This window comes from Cyprinodon tularosa, unplaced genomic scaffold (assembly GCF_016077235.1).
Source record: "Cyprinodon tularosa strain WSP-4 unplaced genomic scaffold, ASM1607723v1 ctg121, whole genome shotgun sequence".
Lineage (NCBI taxonomy): Eukaryota > Metazoa > Chordata > Actinopteri > Cyprinodontiformes > Cyprinodontidae > Cyprinodon > Cyprinodon tularosa.
The window spans coordinates 951,955-972,117 of record NW_024038015.1 but is presented as its reverse complement, the minus strand read 5'-3'; the positions used below and the strand labels follow the sequence as shown (position 1 = coordinate 972,117).

At 35.8% G+C, this 20,163-nt stretch overlaps 2 protein-coding genes across 2 annotated transcripts; one reads left to right on the top strand and one right to left on the bottom strand.

Annotated features, from left to right (window-relative positions):
- Positions 1 to 1,204: 1,204 nt before the first annotated feature.
- ldha (lactate dehydrogenase A4) lies at positions 1,205 to 8,892 on the top strand. The gene is made up of 8 exons (XM_038275525.1): positions 1,205 to 1,360; positions 2,551 to 2,676; positions 5,302 to 5,419; positions 5,500 to 5,673; positions 5,750 to 5,923; positions 7,017 to 7,134; positions 7,643 to 7,766; positions 7,857 to 8,892. The coding sequence occupies exons 2-8, from the start codon at positions 2,551 to 2,553 to the stop codon at positions 8,019 to 8,021; spliced, it is 999 nt and encodes a 332-aa protein (XP_038131453.1). The 5' UTR covers positions 1,205 to 1,360; the 3' UTR covers positions 8,022 to 8,892.
- Positions 8,893 to 12,065: 3,173 nt separating this feature from the next.
- tsg101a (tumor susceptibility 101a) lies at positions 12,066 to 19,559 on the bottom strand. Its single transcript, XM_038275514.1, has 10 exons — positions 19,164 to 19,559; positions 18,381 to 18,468; positions 18,237 to 18,302; positions 17,218 to 17,381; positions 16,589 to 16,715; positions 15,751 to 15,808; positions 14,730 to 14,824; positions 12,851 to 13,053; positions 12,520 to 12,759; positions 12,066 to 12,433 (listed from the first exon to the last, which is right to left on the bottom strand). The coding sequence occupies exons 1-10, from the start codon at positions 19,203 to 19,205 to the stop codon at positions 12,344 to 12,346; spliced, it is 1,173 nt and encodes a 390-aa protein (XP_038131442.1). The 5' UTR covers positions 19,206 to 19,559; the 3' UTR covers positions 12,066 to 12,343.
- Between the last annotated feature and the right edge of the window lie 604 nt (positions 19,560 to 20,163).

The window sequence follows — 20,163 nt, the reverse complement described above, 5'->3', positions numbered from 1 at the left end:
ATGACTTAAATAATTAATTATTCAGGACCTGAGAAAATCAGAAGCAATAAAAAGAATAAAATTGAACATATTAACAATTCTTCACAACAGTAGCATAATTTATAAATAAGCAGACCATAATTTGCAATGGGTGACATTTTTCCGGATCAAATAGAATAATAAAGTTGTATATGTGCATCAATAATTTGTTGCATATTCCAAAACTAAATATTTTACTAAAGGAAGTGGATAATAAAGTCCAAATTGGGCTGTTACCATAAAACCATATTCATTCATTAATTCTAACACAAACTAAAACGCTCATATTAGAACCGTTTATTTTTCTCAACAAATTTCCTTTAAACTTATGTCCACTTTTTTCTTACCTTTTTCAATAACTACTGCAAAGGCAAATTGGCAAATTGAAGTGTCAAGTTGTGGCCTACTACAACACATCCACTTATTTAGTTTATAAATACACAGCTTTGTATACTTAGGGTGACTAACACTATTAAATAAACCAAGACATAACATTACTTTAATTATATCTTTTCCTGACATGTATAAAAAAATAATAAAATAAAAAAAAATTAAACCCATCACAAAAAATGTAAACATGTCTGCAGTATATCTAAAGCAGTGGTATGAGAATAGAAATAGGTGTTATGGTCGCCTGATGATCCAGCTAAATGAAGGTTATTTTGTTGAAGCTTTTATACTAACTTGTAGCTTTTATGAAATCATTCAGTTTTATTAGAGCAGGAAAATACCTCATCATAATTCTCTTTAAGTTGTGGGTCATTGGTACCTCATGTTGCATTAACCATAAATGAACACAAGATGGCGCCCCAATCATGCTGTCATTGTATTTTATACCCATCAAAACAAGCTTTTATACCAAACTGAAAAAATGCTTCTTCACATTATGCAAATGCAATTTAAAATAACTTATATTGTTTGTGTAAATTATTCGCATTAGACATTATGAGTCATTGACACATGGCAGGATATTTACGTCACATCCAGAAACCATGTGGTACCCAGCTCAATGTTTCCACTAAAAACAAAATCTTTTATTTTTATTATTTTCTTTTAATTGATGTATTTTTAAACCTATTTCGAAACACAACCCAAACTAACAGTAATTTGTTAATATCTCTCTGCAGGTGCAGGACCTGAGCCGCATCTTGCGGTCTGCAGACGTGTCGCTCCACACGCCGCAGCATCATCATCATCATCAGCGCACGCGCCGCCCCCGCATGAAGCTGCCTTTAAATCCCCTTAGCCTTCCAACAGCAGCAGCTGCACTTGTGCGCAAAGAGCGAAGGAGCAGAGCCACATTCCACCTCGTGTTTTCACCACTTCAACCCAAGCCGTTAAGGTAAGGCGTCTATAATTCATCATTATGCAAGATTCAGGAATATGAAAAAACAAAAACAAAAAAAAAAAAAACCCCGGCCTGTTTGGGCTGGATCAGCCGCATTTTAGAAACACTCTGATGATGAGGAGATTTGGGCTGGTGCAGTTTGTGTAATTTTAATAGTAAAAATACATTCTTCCAGCCTTTTAGTGGAACCATCATTAGATTGTTTTGGTTTGGTTTAAGGCTGCAGCAGAGGGTACGCCCTTTATCTTCTCCTAGAGGGGATCATTATCATAACATGATTTTTGTTTTAACAGCATCCACTGAATCTTCTAAAACATTCCAGCTTAATCAAAGCTTCCCCTAAACATCAATGCTATTTGTTAATATAAAAACATATCTTCACATTTGCTGTTGATTACTATGAAAAGCTGGAGAGCTCAACATGTGATCAACCAGTAGCATAAAGTAGTTGAGATGTTGCCCTAGCTGTCATTAAGCAATGGGCCTTAATAGAAAATGAAAAAGAATCTATATATATCTATATAAATATCTATATATATAGATATATATATAGATATATATATTAGATATCTATTTAGATATATATAAGGGATAAGGGCAGTATAGCACATGCAGCAATGCTGTGACCTCAAACTCCTCTCCTGAAGGGCAAATCTGATATGAAGCACTGAAAAGCTTTCATTTCTCATGGAAAAAAAGCAATGGTTTGACAGCCATCCATTTTATTGGATACCAGAATGTGAAGAATCACATCAAAACGCCCACTAGCAGGTAATCCTGCTGGGTACCTCGCTACGTGCTTGCCTTCACATCACAGGGGAAAATCCAGCTTTGTCATACTGGTGATGCAAATGTCTGCAAGCGGGAACACTCAGCCATGTCTGGCCAACCAGGAAGCAAGCGCCTGCATGTGAAGTGGGGAGGGGATAGTCCTTGCTGCAGTGAGAGCCCCATCTGCACATGATGTGTGTGTGTGTGTGTAGGGGGCTGAGTAATACATGGGGTTGTGGTCACAAAATGGCACGCTTTTAGTTGTGATGACCTGAAAAATGGAAATTGAGTTGGGTTTGTTTCACATCCAGCCTGCAGGTTGTGTGAAATAAGTCATCTACTCTCTACTGGTAAATGAATAATTCATCTCTTTCTCATTTGAGCAATTCTCTGTGTGTAATTCAATTCCACAGATGTCCACTAAGGAGAAGCTCATCAGCCATGTGATGAAGGAGGAGCCTGTTGGTTGCAGGAACAAGGTGACAGTTGTCGGAGTCGGTATGGTGGGCATGGCGTCTGCCGTCAGCATACTGCTCAAGGTGTGTATGAAGAGCTTTGGATGAACCATTTAGAAGTAAGATGTCTGCAAACAGAGAGCTGGAAGCAAACCCAAGACCATAGATAGTAAAGAAAATACAGAACAACTTTCAGAAACTGTAGATGGTGCAAAAAAAAAAAAAAAACGACGAACAGTAAGGTACATCTGAATGAAAAACAGCTTTTTATGACATTACAGCAACAACAAATTATTCTTCACTGCTGTTTAGCACAGTGGAGATCATAATAATTAAATAGATGAAAAAGAAACTTCTGTTGATCCATTTGTTGTTAAATCAATATGTTTTAGAGATAAAATCAGAAGTGTTGTGCATTTATATTAACTTTCTTCTACTTTGATACTTAAAAAAAAAACTAAATAGGAAACAGAGTCCACATGAATGCATTGTAAACATAAGTTCTGCTGTCCAGGGTTATAGTATGCAGCTTCCCAAGCTTTGAAGGGCACTATGCACCATTAATCCACCATCTTAAAATGGGAAGAGTACAATTCATAAAGACATGGCTGTTTACCTGAAGTAATAAGCTGGACAGACAGTGAGAGAGAGCTTTAGTTAGAGCTAGAGCCAAGGGGCCTATGTTAGATTGAGAGGAGCTTCCAGGATCCACAGCTCAGTTGGTAGAAACTGTAGATGGAAAGAAAATTAACTGCAAAATGTAAAAGTTGGCATCATTGGTAGTGCGACAAGAAGAAAACAGTCGATCTTAATAGATAAAAACAACTTTTGCTTGTTTTGTTTTTTAAAGTGACGAAAGCTAAGATATGCAGTTTACCGTAAGCCTTGTAGGAGATGGACTCACATGGATGAAAGTCTTCTGGTCATGATGAGCCATAATTGAGTTGTTTTTGGCCTATAGGCCGTCCTGCTCCATATAACATCATCCATATATCCTTTCATCCAGTGAAAAAATATATTGGATTAATCCTAATTAATAGCTTATTAAAATAATCATCAACTAATTCAATAATGGATTAATCGTTAACTGGAGAATGGAGACTCTAAAACAAACCCTTATCTGACAGAGCGACCCACTTAGAGCAGCAATTATACCTAAATTATAAAAAAAATATGTAAACATTTTTCATTTAAGATAACAAACTTTTTCATCTGTCAATATGCTCTATCCAGAACTCCTCAAGTGGAAAAGTTTTAGCTTCACGTGGTTTAATTTCATTATTTGAATAATTGCAAAATAATTGCAAAATAATCATTAGTTGCAGCCCTATTTTAAAGGGAAACCTAGATATCTCTATTCTTAATAACCCCACAGGGTTTTCCTAGACCAGTTGATTTATTAGTTCCTTCACACAATGGCGTGGAATGAAATTCAACTGCAACATGCTAAAATATGGTCCACTCTGCCAATGCTTTCATAATGCATTGATGTGCAGCAGGGACAGGGAAGGTCAATTACGAAAGAAAAGTCATTAGAGATGCAAAACATTTGAGGCATGGGTTGAGGTCAACCTTCCAGCAAAAACTACATGACTAAATCTACATCTAGAGCCAAGTTGACACAGCCCTATCAACAAAAAAATGTCTGCTCTACGTGCTCTCCAATCAGTGTGACAGACCTTGGAGTATTTTTTCTTTTTGTTTTTGTGAAAAAATAGAGTTTTAAGCTTGTAGATGTGCAAATCTAGAACATAAATGCCCTAACAGATGGTTGAATGTTATTGTAGAAAATGGTGGTTCTGCAAATCGTTGACATACAGATGGATGCTAGCTTTTCTGATTTGTAGTTGTTAAAAAATATGTAACCCGTGCTCCCCCCCTCCCCCCCCCATCCCCCATTTGTTCCACATTAAAGTCTACTTCTACTACTCTATAGACTTTATATCCTAAATTTGGTATTGCGACCCCATCACAGATCAACACAGGTCCTTGACAGGAATTAAACACAAAAATAATCTTTTTTAAGTACATTTGTGTTTAAAGATTACAAATATCAATAAGTAACAGAGAAAAAGAAATAAAATGGTTGTTGATGTTGTTTTTATTCAGGGGTTTAAAGAATATTTATATTCAGACTGATAGTTTGAATCATGTACTATTTTGTAGATCACAAGTCAAAGTTTAATAAGTTTTTAAGTACAACAGTTCCAACTAAATACATTGAGGATTATTATTATTATTAGTGTTATTAGTATTATTATGTTATTAGTATTATTATTATTGTTATTATTATTAATATTATTGCTGTATTTGGGGGAAAATGGAGCTATGACCAAAGCACAGACTGGATATATTCTTCACACTGGAAAAAATCAAAGTGCATTTTTTTCTTGAATTCTTGAATTGAGCAGGTAAATGAGAAACTTTACCAATAGAACAAGACAATTTACATTTAAAATAAGAAAAAAAATTGTATTGTCTTATTTCAAGTGCATATTATCTAATTATCTTATTTTAAGAGTAAAAATACTTATTCCATTGTCTTATTTACCTACTCAAATTAAGGGTAATTATACTTAATTTAAGAAATTGTGATTTATTTCTAGCTTGTTTTTGCAGTGCACTGGTATTGCCTAAATGTTTCAAATGGTTTAAAAGCTCTTTGTTGCTATAACTGTATCAAAGATTGACTGGTATGTATAAACTCAGGATCTGTGTGATGAGCTGGCCCTGGTTGACGTGATGGAGGACAAGTTGAAGGGTGAGGCCATGGACCTGCAGCATGGAGCCCTCTTCCTCAAGACGCACAAGATTGTGGCCGACAAAGGTGAGAGACGTTAGCAAAAAGCTCCCAGCAGAGCTTTTAGAAGCAAATTGTGTTCTGATGCCTTTATGTTGTTTTATCAGACTACAGTGTGACCGCCAACTCCAAGGTGGTGGTTGTGACTGCCGGCGCCCGCCAGCAGGAAGGCGAGAGCCGCCTTAACTTGGTGCAGCGCAACGTTAACATCTTTAAGTTTATCATCCCCAACATTGTGAAGTACAGCCCCAACTGCATCCTACTGGTGGTTTCAAACCCAGGTTAGTCAGGCGGTTATAAGTTCTATTTTTATTTTCTGGAAGAATGCTGGTTTAATGATTTTTTTTACTTTTCCAGTCGACATCCTGACCTACGTGGCGTGGAAGCTCAGTGGCTTCCCCCGTCACCGTGTCATTGGCTCCGGTACCAACCTGGATAGCGCCCGTTTCCGCCATATCATGGGAGAGAAGTTCCACCTCCACCCTTCAAGCTGTCACGGCTGGATCATCGGAGAGCACGGAGACTCCAGTGGTATGCAAGTCTTTCTAAAAAAAGAGGAGACCATCTTCTCAGTCTCCTCTACAGTTTTTTTTTTTTTTTTCTATTTTGAGGTCAGTCATTCACACACACTCTGACTACAGCGTATAGTTGGAGTGTGTGTGAATGACTTCTTTGGATCTTATACTGTAGAAAAAAACCTAAAGCACATAACTGTGGAGTTCACAGTAAAGTGTTCAAAATATATATTTCTTTTTTTTTTTTTTTCTTATTCATAAGAATGGTAATTGTAATTTACAGCTGCAAGATGTTTGGAGTATCTCTATCAGCGTTTCCCATTGAGGCAGAATTTTTGCCTCACCTTCTATGAACCATCGCTCAACCTCTGTCAGGCTGGCTGTAGGGCGTCTGTGCATATCACATTTCCAGTTTCTGTTTTTTGACTGTGCCTGTCTTCTAGAATTTCTCTATTTTTAACCTAATTCATTTTCTTATCAACTCTCACCAGAGGGCGTACCTGCTGAAGAAAAGCAGGATGCTGTCATGACTTAGTTTTAATACATGCGTATTTGCTCTGGCCTCCTATGGCATGCATCAAACTTCAGTGGAAATGCCCTCGTGCTTTTTCTTTTGCCGCTCTTCCATAAAGCCCACATTTTTTAAACTCCGTGACTATTAGTCAACCTGTTGGTCAATCTATCTCCAGTTTCCACAGTCGTCCAAGCTTTTTTCATGGTTTCCCTCTTCTAGCCTGTCAGTACAGCAGAACAAACTCTTTATTTATGAAGAATTTCTCTAACTTCCCTTAGGCCACTAATTGAACAGCTATAGTTACACTTAGGTTGATTTATTTGAAGCTAGACTTGCATAACTAATTAAAATTACTTGTTATTACAACTGCACTAGCTTTAATTTGGGGGTTTCAGAATTGGGGGGTGCTTTTCACAAAACAAAACCCTTCCAAATAGGCTCTCAGTAACTTGCATTAATGTTTATAACTTGACCAATTGTGAAACAGTTTAAGGGTTACGGACTATTTTTCCAAGGCACCATATCACTACCTACATTTCACTGTGTATTTTAGAATGGCTTCCAGATTGTCATGATGTTGTTAATCCTTCTGCAGTGGCGGTTTGGAGTGGCGTGAACATTGCTGGAGTTTCTCTGCAAAACCTCAACCCAAAGATGGGCGCAGATGGTGACGGTGAGAACTGGAAGGACGTGCATAAGCAGGTGGTTGATGGGTGAGTTTGATCCAGGCCTCCTCACAGACTCATTGTCCTCTTTTCTTAACTGTGCTTCTTTGGTCCTGCAAAATAAATCCAATTTTAAACTTATAAAGTAATTCAATAAATGTATAACCCTAAACTATGAAACCAGATTGTGGAGCACAATCATTCAGGTGCAGTTTTCTGGTAGACCTTGACGCAAAGGTTTTCTCTGTTGCTCCTGACTGTGCTCCAATATTTGGTCGGTCACCGAACGTGACTTATAAAGGTGACTTATCCCAGGGTTAGCCGTGGTGAACACAATAGCTTTACTTATCATAAAATGTGCAACTGAGAGAATCAAGTCCTGGACAAAGATGGAAAATTTTACTTTGTCTGCACACATAGATAACGGTTGGGAAATCTGTGCACAGGGGTTGCTGTAATTGTAAATCTAGAAAACTCACACAAGAAAAGACCTGGCAGCACGAGTAGTTCTTGTGGTATCAGATTTATTTTATAATTATTTTTTTTTACATCTCAGGGCCTATGAGGTCATCAAGCTGAAGGGCTACACTTCCTGGGCAATCGGCATGTCCGTGGCTGATCTAGTAGAGAGCATCCTTAAAAACCTGCACAAAGTTCACCCTGTGTCCACACTTGTCCAGGTATGAATACAATCAAGCAGTTTTTTTTTTTTTTTTTTTTAAAGCCTGATTGATTTCCTAACATGTTTCCCTCGTCTTTCCTTTCGATAGGGCATGCATGGTGTGAAGGATGAGGTTTTCCTGAGCATCCCCTGTGTCCTGGGCAACAGTGGCCTGACGGATGTCATCCACATGACGCTGAAACCTGAGGAGGAGAAGCAGCTGGTGAAGAGCGCTGAGACCCTTTGGGGGGTGCAGAAGGAGCTTACTCTGTGAGGAGCTCCTCTTTAAGACCTAAACTCTCCTGGAAAAAAGTCACAACACTCTGTGGTTGATCCCCGCCTACCTTACCTCTCATGTCCTTCCCAGAGCAACAAGACCTCTGGAAATCATTAAAAAGCAAAGTGTTAGTAGCCACTCAATGATAGGGGTCACTCTTTTATGATATCATTTTGCTTTTCCACCCCCGAACCCCCCAGCTGTCTCCGTCCATCTGTGGCCAAGAAACGTTTACCCCTATATTTAAGGTCAACCTAGTTTGGGTAGTGCATACCTACTTACTACTCAGACCGCTGCATATTAGTTGGATGTATCTGTGTATTGTCTATATGTTAGTCTTTTTTGGTGCTTTTTCTGTACACTCTGTGATCCGTATTAGTTATGTGGTTGTAACTAGTCATAATTTTTTTTTTATCCAATTGGTAATCTCTGTTTACAAGAAGCATAACAGAGGCATTCCATTCCCAACAAGTGATCACTGCTTAGTTAGTCAAGACAACACTGCCACTAAATATCACTAGGCCAAGGTCCTGTGAAACCAAAGTACTTATGTTACTATCGTCCTCTGAAGCAAAACTAACCACAAGTGCACTGATGGGGAAGGTTTAAAGGTGGTGGTAGCCTGGCATAGACCAGATAAGGGGGGAAAATGACAACTGTTAAGATTGTTGGTGCACAGAAATGCCCAGAAGTTTTATATTTTACTCCAGAGATAAATTATATTATCACAAATGGCTATATTACAGAAAATATATATAATGATGCTGCATTCAGATTATTTGTATCGCTTACAGAGGAACTGTTCCTGTCATGGCAGCTGGATATATTTATTTGCTGCAACATCAAATAAACCTGCCAGAATACTTAAGGTTGTGTTTTATTCATTTCTAACATCTAACAAATATTTTACTTGTTGAGCTGGTGGTACATCACCATGTGGCATATTTGAGAAAATGTGAGATGAGCGGTTGCTGGAAAGTAAAACAATATTGGTACTCATTGGCTTTCCACGTTTTCTAAAGCTACAAGACAAGTGGTGGTATAAAAGAAATCAGTTAAATATTTCAATATTTACAAATCATTTTTTTCTTTTTTTGATGGTCATTCTGTCCCTTTTTGAAGCTCTTTTAGCCACTCCTGGACCCACACTCAAATGACACAGAGAGGACATATTTGGGTCGAGATTTTGTATGGAAGTTGTTTTAAAATCGTGCAGACTAAAATCAAACTCAACAAAATATTATGAGCACGATTATTTTTCCCCCCCTAAGCTATTAACACAGTTGGGCATGCTTTAATGTGTGATTATGGTATGAACATTTTATTACAATATCTAAATTAAATTCATTAGCACCCATAATTTTTATGAACTTTAAGTTCCTTTAGTACCTTTATGTCCCATAAATCTAAAGTACTCTTAAATGTTTCTGAAATGCAATACTCTCTTGAGATCCGGAACGTTCATTTGTGTCCATTATAATGGACATTTTGTTCAACCTAATCTTCTTTTACTATTTTGGATTAGCTTATTAAGCCTTACTTTCCTCTTTAGTTTAGAAGACATCCTGGCCTTTCATTGATGTGTCATGTGATAAGTTAACATGCTGGAAACCCCGTTTTTCCTTAATCAAAATCGCCACACATTTTTTTTTTTTTAAAGAGTGCTATGTCAAATAATTAAAATCTTTTTCTATTTCTACCAGAATAACTATATATATTCTTTTAAATTAAAACCTCAACAATATTTCAACTACTAAAAAATGTTTAATGATTTCACTTCTAATAAAATAACCCTTTTATAAACATCTATTGTAGTGGAGACTGGGTCAACATGTTGTTTTAGTAATTGCACATTGCTGAAGGAGACAGAAGGGAAGCAGTTAGGGTTCTATTTATGATGGTGGACTAAGATTCAGATTTGGAACCATCAGATGGACAGAAAAATGAGAGAGTATCAACAAAGGAAGATGGTAAACCAGAAGATGAAGATGTAGCAAGAGAGGATGAAGAGACATACTTTGAGCCATAGAGGAAGCGGGAACTTTGACATGCTCTTCTGGCCAGGACCTAAATCTATCATTTTCTGATTTCAAATAAATATGTTCAAGTTAACAGTCATTCATACTGATGAGTCTAATTAATTTGTGCTTTTTCTAAAATAACAGCATCAAATCTGTGCCATCTAAGCGTTCTATCATCTTTATCGGGATGATCCTAAAATCTCTGCATTCAACCCGTACCGTCGGGGAGCAGTGGGCCACCACTGTGCAGCGCCCGGAGAGCAGTGTGGGGTTAAGGGTCTTGCCCAGGGAGCCAGAATGGGAATGGGAAACTAGTTATAACTTGTATCAGTTTTATAGTTTACTGATCTCATTCCACACAATCAATGGAATTTAGCTCCTACAAAGACATGAATTACACAAGATGCTTAAAAATGGTTTGCATTTTGTGGAGATGTTTGCTTTTTCGGTGTAAGTTATTCTAAAATCAGAAAAAGTTATTTCTTATTTTACAATAAATGCAGCTGCAATTTAAGACTTAAATCGTCCTGTTTTCCATTACAGCAGACAAGCTATAAGATCAAAACAAAAAAATATATAAAATCAAATTGTAAGGCGTTCATTTAGGCCTAAATAGATAGAAAATCTCATAAAAACAAGGAATTGGGGGACACTTTTTTTTTCTTTCATGGGAATACACTAGGTACATTAAGTGCAAGTTTAAAATTAGGATAGATTAAAATTCTGATTAACAAAAAAATGAAAGCTTTTTTATTTTTATTTTGCAGCAAGTCAAAGTTAGCATATGTTAACTTTGAGCAGCTATAGTGCGGCCCTGGATCACATTTTCTGACATTCCTTAATACAGAATCCTTAATAGCTGAATAGTTCCCAACAAAATAAAAGCTTGGGCCCAGAACCTGCTTGGTTTTTAGATCAAAAATTAGGAACAGAACAAATTTACAACTAAATCTCAGTTTTACTTGAAAAGAAAACCAGTAAAAATTGGTGGATGAAGTGATTCCTTTCTAAACCTACCATGTTCTGGCTCTAGTCTTTTTTTTAATATGTTTTTTAATTCACCTATCCTATACTTAAATAACTGACAGCTAGAATTTTCTTTGTTTTTAATTACAGTATAATAAATTCAGACAATTCATTAAATCTGATCTTTAATTTGTAATGCTTTACATAAATCTACAGATATAAAAGAAAAGGTGGTCTACAGCTGAATTGAAAACAAGAAAAATAAGATTCTATGATACAATTCAAAGTGCATTTAGTAAAAGGCTAATCAACAGACAAAACTTAACATAACTTAACAGATTGATTAGTTTTAACAATTCTCTTTTGTACCCTTTAGCCCTCAACATTATTCACAACCTTTTAATGAACACCAGATGTTGTCAGCAGAGCTGAGCATGAGTGGACAGAACTACAACTGAAAATTAAACAAAGATAGAAGTAATCCTCTACAATACCTTAGTATTATGAGAGCCAAGGCTGTACATAGTGAAACAACTATTCAACTGAACTGATGGTTTAATGTGCTCACTCTGAAGTGTAAGTCTGGGCTAGTGAGACATATTCTAAAACCTCAGGACTATCGGAAAAGAAAAATGAGGGGGTCAGCCACTTTGAAGCTAAAACTGAAGCTGACCCATGTGTGACCAGAGGTCAATTTAGTTCATGACCTCCAAAGTGTAAAAAGATCCCCATGACTCCAAGATTACTAAACATGACCTGGAACTTCCATAACATAGTTCCTGCAGCTTGCCCCATGTCATGTGGACCTTATCTGGGTGTTTCTGGTTTTGAAACACAATTATCCATAAAGGGAAGGAAGCAGGACTCCAAAGCCTGTCTGAGCGTTCTTTTACCAACATTACTGGAGCCAACTTTCCAAAATGTCTAGTCCAATGGATGGAGTGCAAGATGCTGTATATAAACCACCAAACAAATTAGTGTAAACCAACTTCAGCGTCAGCATCAATATTGTTATCATAAAAGCTGCATGCACAGAGCAGCTTTCCAAGACAACTACACAACAGAATTCAAAAAGATTAGTTTTCTTTTTTATATATATAATCAGAGTAATTGTTTATCATCTGGACTGTGTTTGTGACCAAACATGGCGCCAAATAAAAAAGAGGCCACATCAGACAATACAGAATTCTTCATAAATGCTTTTTCTCTCGCTTTCTTCTCATTAAAAAAGGCAGCTGGTTGGTATACAAGAAGACCGTATATAGGAAACAAACAGCAGGAGGAAGAATAGGAGTGTGGATATATGGTTGTGTCCGAGGATGTCAGTGTGGGTCAGTACAGGTCACTGAGGCCGGCCGTCTTACGAGCTTTCTGCATGAGAGCTCGAAGCTGAAACTGTTTCCTGGATAGTAGACGTACGTGCTGCAAAAGAAGGAAACAAAAGTGAAAATTAAAAACATTACAGAACTACAGTAAGCAGCATTAAGGGGCACTATTCACGGAGCTACCTTGAGGAAAACGTCCAAATCAATGACACCTCTGCGAAGGGCCTCTCCCAGGTAGAAGATTGTGTCTTCAATAGCATTTTCTTCCGCATACAGATTCAGGATCTGCTTGTAAAGAGGAGCTGTGGGCACAATGACGTCATCTATATCATTGTTCTCTGATTGGTTCTCCATTTTCTCCAGGGCTTCGGTTAATTCCTCGTCCTTTTTCTTCAGCAGGTCAATGTTCCGGTCAACATCAGTCTGTTGGGAGCAGCAAAGGTTCAGAATCATAAAACGTTAAAGGAAAAGAAAAATGTATTAGTAAAAAAGAGAAAAGGGTAAGGGATCTTACCACTTCCTGGTCAAGTCTTGAGATCATCTCCTCCAGCTTCTGATGCCCTTTCTTTAAGTCTTCCTCCGTCCGTTTCAGGGCATCCAATTCTGCCTGTGCTCGGTCCATTTCTTCCTTCATCCTCCAGCGAAGTTTGTCACTTACAGCAGAAATCAGAGATGCCCGGATGGTGTCTTCACCAATAGTCCCATCTCTGGTTGGCCCTTAGGAGGAACAAATTCATGATATGAGACGTTAAAAAAAACATAATTGCACTTCCACAGTTAAATCAGTGATGAATATTGAACTTTTTAAATGTAAAATTCATATTTCTTGCAGGAGCAAGACTAAATAAGACTAAGACTAAAATAAGTTTTATTCAAATCATTTTTAATCAAAGTTATGTGATAATATGCTTTAAAATGCAGAGACATGCCAAAGCAGAAACATGAATTAATGCAGAATGCACTTAGTGTAGTTTTTAAAGATAACCCTTGATAAACTCCTTTTATTATATCCTAAATAGCATCTATTTGGTGCATGGTGGAGTGAGAAGTGATCAGGTCAGGAGAGCACAGCAGAAGATGACTGAAATGGAGGGCATTATGCTAAATCTCTGTACCATAATGGAAAACAACATGCTGCCAATAAGCGCGGTAGAAGGGGAAAGCTTTGTTAGTTAATGCACATCATTGAACCAAGTTTTAAGATTCTTCAGAATCCCTGCTCTACCTCTGCCAAAGACACAGACGCCCATCACCATGAACACTGGGACGTAAATCAATGTTAAAGTAAATAATTCTTATTTCTTATTTCAACAGTTGCGTTTATTAGCTGCGACATATGAATCAAGATGCTATGACAGAAAAAATTTGATTGACAGATGACCGTTGATAAATGATTGGCCGAATTTAGGTGTACAGGCTGACGTACAACTAACTGGCCTGCATAAGATAACGAAAAAAACCCCCACCTGTTTTAAGACAGGATTTTTTTTTAAATAGAATTTTTTTTTTTTTTTTTTGGGACAATATGGTCTGATACAGAGAACATTTATATACATGTTTAAGCCAGAATAATTTGACATTTAAATATGATTTCCCTACGAATTTAAATCATCATAATCCAAATTGTGATCTGAAACATCACCAAAATTAAATGGATTATTCTTGGACTGAGATGCAGCTTTGGTAAAACTTTCACTAAAATCCCTTCATAAGGTTTATTGTTATCCTGCACACAGATGAACAGACAAATACACAAACTCGACTAAAAACATGATCTCCCTGGCGGAGGTAATAACTTGAATCCCTAACCTAATCTGACGGAATAGTTTGAATCTTAAAATATTAAACTATACATTGTGAATGGACTAACTGATTTTCCTGAAGCTCAGAAAACATCAGTTGACTTCTGTCAGGAGCAAAAACCAAACCCTTCCCTTTACAAAAGGAACCACCTAAAGATCTTCCTGTTTGCCAGTGTGGAAGTCTTTGTGTAAGATCTTTTCAGTGGGTGTCGAGACATAGTTTGTCGGGGGGTAGGAGGAGACCATCCAGTACTTTGGCCTTTAATACTCCCCACTCCAGTTACACGTGTGGCCTTTCAGAGGCGACTCAGCGTGCCACTGAAGTCACTTGGAGGGTGAGAGAGTTCAAGTAAAAAGGTCAAGGGTCTTCATTTAGGGTTGAATGAGGAACATATAGATTTAAATATATGTCATGACTTTAGATGTTTTAATTCAAAATAAATTAAAACAACAAAATAATGATGTGAAGGTAATCAAGGTTTGAGAACCCACATATTTTCCTTGATTTTTAGCACAGAAGCGAAAATCGTCCTTGAACTGACACAGGTTGACAGCTAAGCTAAGCATCAGAAAGCCTCATTTAATACATACCAACTGTGGAGACTGGAGTTTGGTTTGGATAGTGTGCAGGTCCACCAGTGGCAGGATAAGAGTTTGCAGCTGGGTACTGGTAAGATGGGTAACCTCTGAAAATAGTTTCATTATTAAACAGACATTCATTTCTTTTTTTTTACAAATTTTAACTTTAAATTGCTAGAAGCCCACTATATCTTTTCCAATAGAATTTATTGTTGGACTATTTTGCAACCAATGAGCCCAAGTTTTTTTCTCCTCTCTTACACAAGTTAATAAAGTAATGTCTGTTTAACTTAAATAACCAAAGTCCATCAATAAAGAACAAGACACACAGGTCGAAATTTGGATCAAGGTTGCTAGGATACACTTGATGGAAAATGGTTCAACTTGGATCAAATATTCCTGATCTAGAAATGAGCAACTAGTATGAAACATTATGAAGTTTACAAAATAGTTAAATCCGCTGGTCAATATCTTTTTAGAGTTCTGATGAATATCTTTGATTGTATTATTTTTTTTTTTCATAAAGAATGTTTCATCTTTTCTGTAAAACTGCCAATTGCACTTCAATCACACCAAATATATCATTAACTCTGTTTTTTTTTTTTTTTTTTACATTAAGACTAAGTAATACCAATAAAAAGGCAAAAAAAAATTATTAATTAACAGCACAAAAAGTCTGTTCTAAAAAGGTTTTCCATTACGAATTCTGATTTCTACTTACTTCATTTCTTACATGTACTTAAATGCAGGTCTGCTTTTGATTTATCTATATAAACTGACACCCATTTGGGATCATACATTTTTTATTAGTGCAGTTACATATAGTTAGAATAAAAGACTCATAGGAACTTTGAATTCTGACATCACTCAGCTAAACTTTATTCTTACAATATTAAAACCATTATTAATAATATTAAAGAAAAAAAAAAATCTAAAAAGCGATTGAAGAAAAAAAATAAATACTCTGATACCTGGTTGACACCTATTACAAAACCCATCATATAGATGCTGACAATGTGTGGAACCATCTTACCCTGGATTAGGATTCGGCACGTAGGGCGACACAGCAGGCATCCCAGGCATGTAGGAAGCTGATGAAGAAAAAAATACATATTTTTAGAGTAAATAAAAAGAGCATATTTGTGGATTAAATGTCTATAACCCTTTAAATCATAGAGATGTTTCAGCCATGATTTGTTGCCATGGTATGTGAGCACCACCTGGTGCTGAGAGCAGAAAAGTCATTGTGTAAAAAAAAAAAAAAAAAAAAAAAAAAAAAAAAAAAAAAAAAAAGTAGCAAAAAAACAAAGCAACATTTGACTAAACGTGAATAAACTTTGATGCAAAGCCAACTTAATTAGAGCCACATCTGTAATCACTTACTGAAAAAGAATATGAACAGTAATTCACCTCTTTAACAACAAATGTAAATTCAACTGTTTGTTTAAAAAAGAACGTGGAGAATTAAGCTGAAAAAAAAATTGTGAAATAAGTCAAATAAGTAATGTAAACAACCCAGCATGTCTCCAATCTTTGTTATCATAAGAACATTCAGTATGTGGTTTAAAACAGTAACTTCATTCTTAACATGAAGGTCTGTAAAAAAAATTAATAATAATAAAAAAACAACAAAACAAACAAAAAAAAAAAACAAATAAAAAAAAATAAATAAAACAAACAGCTGTCATTAAACAGACTCAAGTGACCAAAATATAAAACAATCTGGAGTTATACTGACAGTCTTTGACTAAATATGCTGGACTGGCACATATTAACAAACAGGTAAGAAAATCCAATAAATTTAAATCTTTCAAAAATATACAAGTTCTTAAAGGTTGGGTTTTTTTAGAGCAAAATGTGAAATAACTTACAGTTGGGGGGTCCAGCTGCTTGAAAGCTTGGGAAGGGGGGTTGCGTGGTGGGGCGGGAAAATACTGGGGGCTCCTCTCCAAACACGACAATCATCACTTGAATCAGACCATACAGGTCTGACTGAGGCTGTAAAGCAAACAGAAGTACATTTTAACAAGTTTGGCAAAAAAAAGAATAGAGTTAACAGTTTTATTGCATTTTTCTGTATTAACTAGTTGCTGTGGAGAACCCCAACCCTCCCCCTCGAACAACTACTAAGTGGTTCACAGCAAAAAAAATCATTACAGCATAAAATACAAAGATATCAAGCTCTGTTATATGAATAAAAACTATAGAACTATTAAAACAGAAGATGGCACATATGCAGACCAAACTTCTTTACAAAAACATTACATACATTTGGACTTGGAAAATATTTTGTTATCTATAATCATCACTTAATAACCAAACGTGCTGCATGTCAGATAAGTTTTTGTTTAGACTGATTAAAGAGCGTGGTCATATTATTGTTGCATGCTGTTTAAGTTTTTACCCAAAGATTCTGATTTGTGTCCCCAAATGTACCACATATACCTAAAAAAAAATATCTTCCATCATAAAGATTATAGTTAGCTGAAACATTACTTACATGTTTCCACTCATGTAGATAAGGCAGGTAAATTTTGCCATTGGCATCAATGTGCTTTCCTGTTTTGATCATCATGGTACTGGTAGGCTTCACAAAACAAATTGGAGGGTTATAGGGATACGTGTCCAGCAACCACAAACACACTGGGATGTTGTAGACATTGCCTTGAGAAAAGAAAAAAAAAAAAAATTGCAAATATCTGGTGGGTGTGTTCTTTTTCATTACGGTTTGAACATTACATAACCTTAACATACACTATGCTGTAGTGTCCCTATATTCCTTTGCAATAGTATACTGGTTAATGGGATGAAAGGAAATATGCAAAAAATATATATATTTTGTAAGAACAGTTAACAGACAAAACAGAATCAGTTAAACTGTATGATGTATTTAGCCCCAAATATCATGGAGTTAAATTCTAACTCATATGATTTAATGATATTTGATGTAATATAACTTTGTTAAAGACAGAAGGGAATATAGTATAATATAATAATGTAGCTGTGGAAAACCCCACAAGCTCATGTTCGTACTCTGCTGCAGGCTATTGGATGAAGCAACACCAACTAGCAGGCAGGGGTATAGAGTTATTTAAAGTTAAGACAATTAAACAGATTTTTTTTACATTTAAGATTTATTTTGCCATCTTTTGAATCAATACCATTATCATATAATGAAATAACGTAATATACGTATTCTGAATCAATTGGATCTTTGATATAAATGTTTCCTTACACCCCTAATTTAAACCTATGTTTTAACCCTTATCAATTAATATGTTTATTTTAGTTTATATAATATTATCAAATAATTTTATCATGGGTCTGAACATTTACTGAACAAGTTTGTTCAAACAGCTTCCAGTTGCTAAAAAAGGCGAATATCTGCACAAATCCTGACATTTGATGTAGGATCATTGTGGATGAAGTAGTCTAATAGTGTTCAAAGCCTTATATTTGTAGGTTTAGTTAAAGACAAAATATAACTCTTTACTATAAAGATAAAAAACATCGGTTTACCTCTGTAGCTCACAGGGACGGTCCCAGTCAAGCTCATCAAGTCTCTGGATGAACCATCATTAAACACTGCAACACATGAAATAAAAAAATCATTAGGTGTGTAAAAAACAAAAAAATAAATCAAGTAAATATAAGTTATCTTACCATAAGCATCCATAAGCGGCTTCAGGTCCTTGTATTGCGAGATGACATTGGTTATCTCACGAACAGTAAGATCTCTATATTTGTATTGCTGAAAAAGTAAAGGATGAAAAAAATCATAAATCTTACGGCTCACCATAATTTCTTACACTTGAAGAGCCGAACAGTGTCTTTATATAAGCTTGACTGAGGAAAGAGGTCTGCTCACCTCTAATTTCAGTAATTAGGTTATAAAATTTAACCAATCTATTAATCTGCTGCAAAATCCAAGATTAGATGGAAAATAACATGAAAAACGAGATAATATAGAGTTACATTTTATTTTTTGATGTACCCAAAAAAAGATGACAGCGTCATGGCAATGTTAAAATATTTAAGGTTTATAAAAATGTGTGAATAAATCTACATCTTGCGTTAGAAAAACAACATTTATGACGTGATCAGGTGTAACTTAGTTGTTTATTTCAACGCCACAGATTTTTCTCAATCAATACTTATTTAGATTTCATACATAAGACTGAGCCAAACGTCATTCTATAAGGCGGAAAAGGTAAATACCACAATGGTTTACGTGACATTTGCCGATTGGCATTTTAAAATATATTTCTAAAATTTAACACACATTAGGGAGCATTCTCTATAATAATCATAACATTATTGTAAATATAAATTCTTCTATCGTATCCAAAGGCTTATGTTACTGATCCCCAATTCCACTGGATCTAATTACATTAGAACAGTCATATCTAGCTTACATTACCCATAGCCGTTAAAACCAGAGCGTACCTTCAGCATTTTCTTCAGGGCGCTTTCGTTGACAACCGCCATGTTTAGTAGAAGTGTCTTAAAATCGTTCTTGATAACTATCGGTATCTGAAATGGTGATATTTCTAGCCTTCTACTAAAACAAATAACAAAAAACTGAGGCTGCTAGCCAACGAGAGCTAAATGCTAGGCTAATATTAGCCTAGCCCAGGGACGAGTAGAGACAACAGTCGCGTTTCTTTAGGGATATTCCAGACCGGTGTAAATAGTCTCTTAATTTCAGCGTACAATAGATAATTTATAAATATTAAAAGCTTAAATAGCTAATTAGACTTTTTAAAAAGCGATGAAAAATGGAGATCCCAACGGTGTGAAATGTCCGGGTGTCTTCTCAACAACTTCCGGTCTGTGACGTACACTGTTGACGTTTTTTTATTCTCAGCGATCCGTATAGCTGCCGTTTCGGTTCGAAATATTTACTCACTGTGTTTCAGTTAATAAAGAACATGATTTATTCTTTGATTTATTCTTGTAATATTAAAGAAGTTATACATCAGACATAAGATCAATTAACTGATCAGTTAAAGTGCAGAGCATATTGGCCTAGATATAGGCTGATAGCTGCCATGATTTCTCATAAAGAAAATAATCTCAGTAAGGGTAATAACAAAAAAAAAAATGTTTATAAAGAAGAGCATGTAGCCTACAACAAAAATATATAGTTTAAACAGCCCTGTACAACTGGTAGGCTTTTGTGATGTAAAAAAATTAAATAAAACAGACAATGATAAATGAATCAAAATTTGTTCAACATTTAATGAAATGCATGATGAGTACTCCGATAAAAACACAGTCTGGGGAAATTCAAATAAAAAAAGACGTGATAACTGGGTTGCATAAGGGTAAACACCCCTGAACTAATCCTCTGCTAAAGCATCTTATGACAATATGACATCCCTATCTGCATCCTATATTTTGACTTTCTTATCTACTTATTTTGCTTGCTAATGTTTTTTTAATC

What these genes read in the sequence shown, in the direction of transcription:
- ldha (XM_038275525.1), top strand. Translation starts at nt 2,551, where the DNA reads ATGTCCACTAAGGAGAAGCTCATCAGCCATGTGATGAAGGAGGAGCCT. An exon ending in ACTGGTGGTTTCAAACCCAG is followed by an intron (nt 5,674 to 5,749) that starts GTTAGTCAGGCG and finishes TTACTTTTCCAG; the next exon opens with TCGACATCCTGACCTACGTG. An exon ending in AGAGCACGGAGACTCCAGTG is followed by an intron (nt 5,924 to 7,016) that starts GTATGCAAGTCT and finishes ATCCTTCTGCAG; the next exon opens with TGGCGGTTTGGAGTGGCGTG.
- tsg101a (XM_038275514.1), bottom strand. Translation starts at nt 19,205, where the DNA reads ATGGCGGTTGTCAACGAAAGCGCCCTGAAGAAAATGCTGAAG. An exon ending in GCCGCTTATGGATGCTTATG is followed by an intron (nt 18,303 to 18,380) that starts GTAAGATAACTT and finishes CATGTGTTGCAG; the next exon opens with TGTTTAATGATGGTTCATCC. An exon ending in ATTTGGACGTTTTCCTCAAG is followed by an intron (nt 12,434 to 12,519) that starts GTAGCTCCGTGA and finishes CTTCTTTTGCAG; the next exon opens with CACGTACGTCTACTATCCAG.